The sequence below is a fragment of the Centroberyx affinis genome, unplaced genomic scaffold, assembly GCF_046629955.1.
Source record: "Centroberyx affinis isolate AG114_WGS23_722 - 3 ecotype Tasmania unplaced genomic scaffold, CSIRO-AGI_Caff_v1 ptg001983l_1, whole genome shotgun sequence".
Taxonomy (NCBI): domain Eukaryota; kingdom Metazoa; phylum Chordata; class Actinopteri; order Beryciformes; family Berycidae; genus Centroberyx; species Centroberyx affinis.
Window position 1 is genome coordinate 89,315 of NW_027280329.1, and position 7,096 is coordinate 96,410.

Consider the following 7,096-nt stretch of genomic DNA (forward strand, 5'->3'; position numbering starts at 1 on the left):
TCTTCAGGATAAGGTTAGGCTTCAGGATGCAGCTTATTTCCCCATCAATAGGCTGATGCATCTTGGCAGTTTGGATTTTAGGCTCTGTACTTTGGGTTGAGGCTACCCTGTGTAGTAGTAAGCAGATGAATGACAACAGTTAAGTTGCTGAATGAGGAATTTTATTGTAGACTTATTCCAAGATGCCAAAATGTACAAATACTTAAACAAAAGCAGGAGGCCCAGTTTTCTAGATCAGGAAGCAGCAATGAGGTATCTATATAATTTTCTTTCTGTACATCTTCATTCTCACACAGGCTACTCCATGACAACAATCTCACAATTAATGATGCTTTGAATTTATGCTTTTGCTTCCAACAGAAGGATAAAAGCTATTTGCGAGCTAAATGTACACTCAGTAGCCACTTTATTAGGTACACCTCTCTGTTTATGTGAACAGCTCACTCCTCTAGATAGTGAGTCACATGTAAATATAACATATGTATAAACCATGCTGGCAGGGTGGAGTGGTTCGGTTACTGTTGAACTAAACATGAATGAATGGGCAAGGTGCTTGATTTAAATTACTTTGAACGTGGGATGATTGTTCTTGCCAGACACACTGGTTGCAGCATCTCAGAAACGTCCGTCCTGTATTTTCTACACTACGGTGCCTAGAGTTTACAGATGGTGCGATAAACAAAACACACCCAGTCTGCTGCAGTCCTGAGGGTGAAAATGAGAGAGGTCAGATGAGAATGGCAAGACTTGTTCAAACTAACAGGTGGGCCACAAGTATGCAGATAACATCTCAGTAAACCAGCGATGTGCAGAAGGGCATCTCAGAACACACATTTGGTTGCACCTAGAAGCAGATGGGCTACAGCAGCAGAAGACCATGCTGGGCTCCACTCCGCTTCGCTAAGAGCAAGAAGATGAAGCTAAAGTGGGCACATCACCACCAAAATTGGATGATCGAAGAGTGGAAAAAAGCCACCTGGTCCAATGAATCCGGGTTTCTCTGTTGTCCTGGTTTTTTCTGTTGCAACATGCTGATGGCACGATCAGAATTTGGCGTATAAAGCATGAATCCATGGCTCCATCCTGCCTGGTCTCAACAGTACAGACTGGTGGTGGTGTAATGTGTGTGGGGAATGCTACTTTCAGGAGCATGAGAGTGACTTTACTCCAAGCACCTCCAGTCCCCAGATCTAGACCCATTAGAGCACCTTTGGGATGAGCTGAAACGGGATGATTATAGCAAAAATGTGCTGCCGAAAAATCTGCAGGAATTGAGTGATGCTATTGTGTCAGCATGGACCAAGATCCCTATGGAATGTTTTCGGCACCTCTTTAAATCCAAGCCTTGAAGAATTGAGGCTGTTCTGAAGGCAAAAAAGTTCTACCTGGTTCTAGCTGTGCCTAATAAAGTGGCCACTGAATATATGTTACGTGTAAATTAGTATAGTTCTTGTTTCAATTAAATATCCCTCCTTTCTATATAGGAAAACATACAACATAGCCTCTGATAAACCCCAATTGTTTATTCCCAATGTAATAGCAATATAAGACCATCCCATGGAATTACATATTCCAATATTAGAATTCAGCAATTCAAGACCACATCAATGAATGGGATCAGCTTTATGCTTAATCAGAAACTAGAAATTCCTTTCAGTAATATGAATGGGAAATGGCTGAGATGAAGGCTGGGGATCATACTCCCTCCAGCGCACAACACCTCAGAGCAAGTGGGAGGACACGTGATGATGTTTTCATGTGGTATATTTAAAGTCCCCATGAAATGAACCTGGAAAACAGAGTATCTTTCATGCTGATCTCATCCTGCACTAGTAGGCCTGAATATAAATTTGTAACCAATAAAAGCATCAGATTTTTTAACAATTCCACCCCTCCATCAGTCTACACAGTGAACATCTGGATTATACCACCAGGTGTGAAGTCTGACCTCTTCTCCAACTAAGCGGTCTCCTCCTGCCAAAACATCAGCTTACCTTCATTCCTAACTTTAACAATTCATTGAAAAACTATAAGTCTTGATAACAATAAAATCTGATGTCATGTCATTGGTTAAAAGTGACTCCTTGAGTAATGTAGAAGGGACTGTGTACCACAGTTCTTCCAGAAAGGGACCCGGCAGCCCGGCTCAGAGTCTCATAGAGGTCAGGGCCCCGCACCACCTCCAGGCCTGCCTCCACCAGCACCTTGAGAACGGATGTTGTGCCACAGCTTCACAAGAGGCTCCCTCTTTCTCCATATCACTTTGTGACCATATGCTACATACCATCTGTATGACAAGACAGAGGGACAGTAAAAATGTAGTATCATCAGTACAGGATAGTTATTCCAAACACCATTTTGAAGCTTCCATCACTTATTTGAGACAGACTATTAACTCTTTCACTAAATTTCTTAGGATTTGTGCCATAATCCCCAACTTCTTTGTCTCCTGAATTTATTTGACATATTTGCTCACTTATGGCTAGTTAAGATTTTAGGTCAAAATTACCCTTTTTTTACATCATGCTGCTGGTATAAGTCATCGGTGGCTGATATTCCCCTGTTGTGAAATCCATTTATCAGCCACGAGTTGTCATTCACTTTACTGTACATGACTGACAGGCTGGGAAACCTCTAGATGGTCAAACGACAGAGGAGGCTGGTACTTTTTTATTCCAGCATAAAACACTTCTTATTTCTTATTATTAGAGATGGCATATCATTTGAAATGTTTGTAGGGTTATATATAAAAAGCAGCGAATTGACTCTCTAAGGCTCTCCTTAACACCGTTTCTCATTTTTTTAAAGTGTAAAAAGTGAAAACTGGCCACTCACACTCCAAAGAGGGCTCCACCAAGGTGAGCTGCATGATCAAACAGCCGCCATCCCAAAATAAGTCCTGCTGTGTCTATGGCAATGAGCGCTTTCAAAGCCTAAAGACAGACCGATAAGAAGAACTCAGAGTTACACACCGCATACTGCACAGCACAAGCAATAAACATCTCTCTACCATGCATTCAAACATGCATACTTACACATTCATTCACACACACTGGACTCTATCCCTTTTGTTCATGCACAGACATTCTTTTACACTTGTTGCCTGCAGTGAAAACAGATCAGATGAGATTGTCAGTGCCTGTTCAGTGTGTGTGTGAATAAGCAAACATAACTTTTGATTATGGTATATCCAGAGTTGCTTATCTATATAACAAGCAAGTATATACACTTAAACACACCCACAGCCAGATTAATGAGCACACACACACACACACACACACACACACACACACACACATATACGCACAAAAATACTAATAATATGTCATGTACACACAAACAGATATACAGTGTGTCACTTACATTCCCTGCTGTGAAAGTGACCATGGGGAGGAGGATAATGCCTAGTTTGGCCTCTGGCACTTTTGCACAGACCGCAGCCAGGACTGCCATGACGGCACCTGACTGAAGATTACACAGAAAAGGGACAGCGAAAGGTTTTTGATCATTGCATTCCACTTGTATTAAGCTGGAAAAAGACTTCAGCAGGGACTTACTTACCGCCCCTAACGAGGGATGCAGACGTCCAGTGGCTGTCTTACACATGTAGCTAACCATAGTGGAGATCACACCTGAAAATAGACAGACTGAGGATGAGGTTTGGCAGTGCAGAAGAAGTCCATCACACACACCTCATCTATCCACCTATATGTCAATCCTCCAATGATGCTGATGGAAACAGCATTATTCTCTATAATCTGCACATTGAAAGGAGTGAAAAAGTCTCTGCTTCCACACATACAACTACAACCCATATTTTCCTTTTGTCTTGTAACAGTTCAGAGGGATTTTGAAGACCTTCTTCCCTCCCTCCCATTCATGCAGACTACTACTTATTCCAAACAATGTTGTCTCCCATCTACACAATGGTAGAACTCCCCTTTTACCCATCCCCATCCTTTGTTGCTATTTTGATCCAAGTACAGTTTCATTTTCTACTGGCAAAGAGGTACGCTGTGAGGAACTGCTCTCTTGTTGCCAAAAACAATGTAGGATGTCTGATATAACTGTTACTTCCCCTCAGACTAAGAGCCAAGGAAATGGTATCGATCTGCACAGATTCCAATATGGTGCTGTGTTGACTGGACTCCCAATTTAGCAAAAAAAGTGAATAAACAAGAACATGTCCTACCCAGCACACATCCATGACCACAACCATGTTTTGCCCCACCTGGAGAGATTAAACCCTTTACTCCATCCCTCCCTCTCTTCCCCTTTCCCCACTCTCACAATCACCATCCCAACCCTCTCACATTGTTCACTCATAGCAGAGTTACCCAGTTTGTTCTACTCACCGGCAGAGAGGTAGACTGCAAGGAACTGCTCCCTCCCTAGGAGAGAGACGATGCTGGAGGAGAACGTCCACAGGACATACATGTTGGCCACCATGTGGATAATGGAGTAGTGGCTAAAGGAGGACAGGATCATGGGAAGGCACTTTGTTTCTGGTGTGACAGAAAAATAAATGGAAATATAAAAATGTATCTGATTATCTTATAACAGGCAGCGTTTTGCTCAAGGACACTTCAGCAGAACCCGTCTCTCTACTCAATATGCCACCTTGCTGCCCCTATTGTCCCTATCCCTATTATATAAGCAATTAGGTGGAAAGTAAAATCCCTTTGAACTTCAACATTTTCATTTTCACAAAAGATTTAAAATGTTGTTTTCGTAAAAGTGGCAGAAGGGCATACTCACTGGAAGCTGGGTTGGAGGTAAAGTACTTTATCATGGATCTTTGCATGGAGGGCATCCGCCAGCAGCACAGGACTACAGCATTTATTGCTATAATACCTGGGAAATGGTAATAAGGAAAGCTATTGACTATAAAGAACATTGGTGGGATCGTATTTAAAGCATGCAAGGGTGCCAATGATGATAGCCATTCAATTTGAGGTTGACTGCGAGTCTGACAAAGAGACAGAGGGAGAAAGTGAGTGAAAGAGAGCGATTCTGAGTGTGCATGTTATGTGTGTGTGTGTGTGTGTGTTAATGTGTGTTTGTGTGTGTGTGTGTGTGTGTGTGTGTGTGTGTGTGTGTGTGTGTGTGTAAAATGAGCTACCAGTGACAGTCTTCTGTCCCTCGGTGAGGCTGCTCCAGAAGTCATCCACCATGGACATCAGGAGGATGAGCTGTTTCTGGAAGTCCGTCAGCTGGTTCCACCAGTTATGCCAGTACGCCATGTCCTGCGACCCCTGGAGGTAATGAAGTTAGTGGGTAAGATAATTTAGTTATTTATAGTTGTATTGCAGTTAATATAGTTGTATTGGCTGCCAACACCTGAAGCAGACATAAAGTAACACTAATGGTGGAGAAAGATAGCGGTTTGCATCATTATACCCTCACCTGTAGCGATTTTTCAGACTCTGCCTCCTCCTTTGCAGTCTGAACTCTTGACTTCAGTGACTCGTATTGTAAGATGGCCGCCGCACCAAAGGAGCAGCCTGTAAACTGAAATGGAGTCAGACAACAACAAGCACACCAATCTACTGTCCCATACCTCTTTACAGCACGTATTTCTTTTCTGGCTTTAGTCTGAGCATGAGAATGAACAGCGAAATGGGAGGACCTACCCCTACTGTGAACATCAGAGGTTTGAACAGCGTGGGCCGAGGGACTTTGACAGGAGGCGGAGGCCCCGGTGGAGGGGACACAGCCTTGCCTGGCGTGCCATCAACAACCTCTGAGGGTGTGGGGTTTGAGTCTTTGGTGACATTCCCTTTCTTTGTGTCTGGCCTCTTGGCTTCCCGACGGAAACCGCACCTCTGCTGGCTGTAGGGGTTGAGTCTGTAGAAAATCATGAGGACAAAGGAGGGAGTACAGTTACACTTTAATCAACCTACAATTAACTCACACTCTGGGCACAACATTTGCCAGCGTAATTGTTGATTGTTTTGCTTGATTACATTTAATTGAGGGCAGGTATCACTGACAATCATAGTCAATTTGAGTGGCACGCAGGCTCAGGAAGTTTAACCTCTTGACCTTAACACTAGCCACGCCCCCTCTTTGGTAACCTGCCACTTAATCAGTATCTAGTCTACTATTTCAGGTACAACCAAATTGTTTCAACCATTTGGCAATAAAGGCCCTGTTGTAGCCTACATTTGAGCAAAGTTTATATTGGTTTACGCGTGTCAGACTTTAAAAAAAAAATAGGTAGGTCAGTAATAGATGGATCGATACATGCATAAATTGCACAGTATCGACCCTGCATAACGATAAATACAATAAATCTGCAGTCTTCCAGCTCCAGCAGCGATATATTCACAATGACAGACAGAGCGGTTAGGTAACTCGCACGCTACTGGAAAGCAAAACACAACACGAACACACATCTTATGAATGTGTTCCTCGTTTGTAACAGTGCTGGAGCCTGAACGGCTCGCCTCAACGTTTCACTTGCTCACCTGGAGCTTCCCGAAGCTGTGTTGGTGGATCTGACGAACTGTGTTTTGGTCCATTTCACAACACATCCTCTCCACGCCATGTTTCAGAAGATGACCCCGGCTGAAGCCCGTCCCACTGACACCAACTCATGCTGCCTTCAAGTACTCCACGTAAGCTCCTACGTCCTATAGCCTATCGAAAGTCGTAAATACTTGTCACGCATTCAAGAGCTTTTGGTTGGGAATAATAACCGATAATATAATTCTTCCATGATAATAAAACATAGGACCGTGTAACAAAAGTAGTTTTTTTGTGGTTTTATTTTAAAAATCAAGCGGCACAAAACTACTTTGTGCTACAAAAATGCGTTAAAAGTTAAACACAGTGAAAACAGAAACTCACAACAATAGGTTATTTGCTAGAATGTCAAACAATAACAAAAAATAATAAAGAGCAACACTTTTACCATTAATTGTTGACGCAGCTTGAATGCAGTCCGCCCAGTAGCTAAATGTCGCATCTCGGGAAATCATGGAAAATCCCCACTTTCCCAGTCGAACGTTTGTTGGTTATTTTAAGTACGCTGAAGTCATATTTACAATATATCCGACAGCACTTGAATGCAGCATAAGATATATCTGGATCA

General features: G+C 42.8%; 1 protein-coding gene across 2 annotated transcripts; it reads right to left on the reverse strand.

Annotated features, from left to right (window-relative positions):
* Positions 1-149: 149 nt before the first annotated feature.
* Positions 150-6,550, reverse strand: parla (presenilin associated, rhomboid-like a). Of its 2 annotated transcripts, none has more exons than XM_071530831.1 (10): positions 6,471-6,550; positions 5,634-5,847; positions 5,407-5,511; positions 5,123-5,255; positions 4,759-4,854; positions 4,356-4,391; positions 3,562-3,632; positions 3,364-3,465; positions 2,836-2,933; positions 150-2,287 (listed from the first exon to the last, which is right to left on the reverse strand). In XM_071530831.1, exons 1-10 carry the CDS (start codon positions 6,548-6,550, stop codon positions 2,164-2,166), a joined length of 1,059 nt encoding a protein of 352 aa, XP_071386932.1. In that variant the 3' UTR covers positions 150-2,163. The 2 variants fall into 2 exon arrangements, with proteins under 2 accessions (XP_071386932.1, XP_071386931.1); XM_071530830.1 differs by having other exon boundaries at positions 4,356-4,505.
* Between the last annotated feature and the right edge of the window lie 546 nt (positions 6,551-7,096).

Coding starts and splice junctions, on each gene's coding strand:
- parla (XM_071530830.1), bottom strand. CDS start 6,550: ATGGCGTGGAGAGGATGTGTTGTGAAATGGACCAAAACACAGTTCGTC. Junction 4,855..5,122: donor GGGACAGAAGACTGTCACTG/GTAGCTCATTTT, acceptor ACCATTTCCCAG/GTATTATAGCAATAAATGCT. Junction 3,466..3,561: donor TGCATCCCTCGTTAGGGGCG/GTAAGTAAGTCC, acceptor TGTAATCTTCAG/TCAGGTGCCGTCATGGCAGT.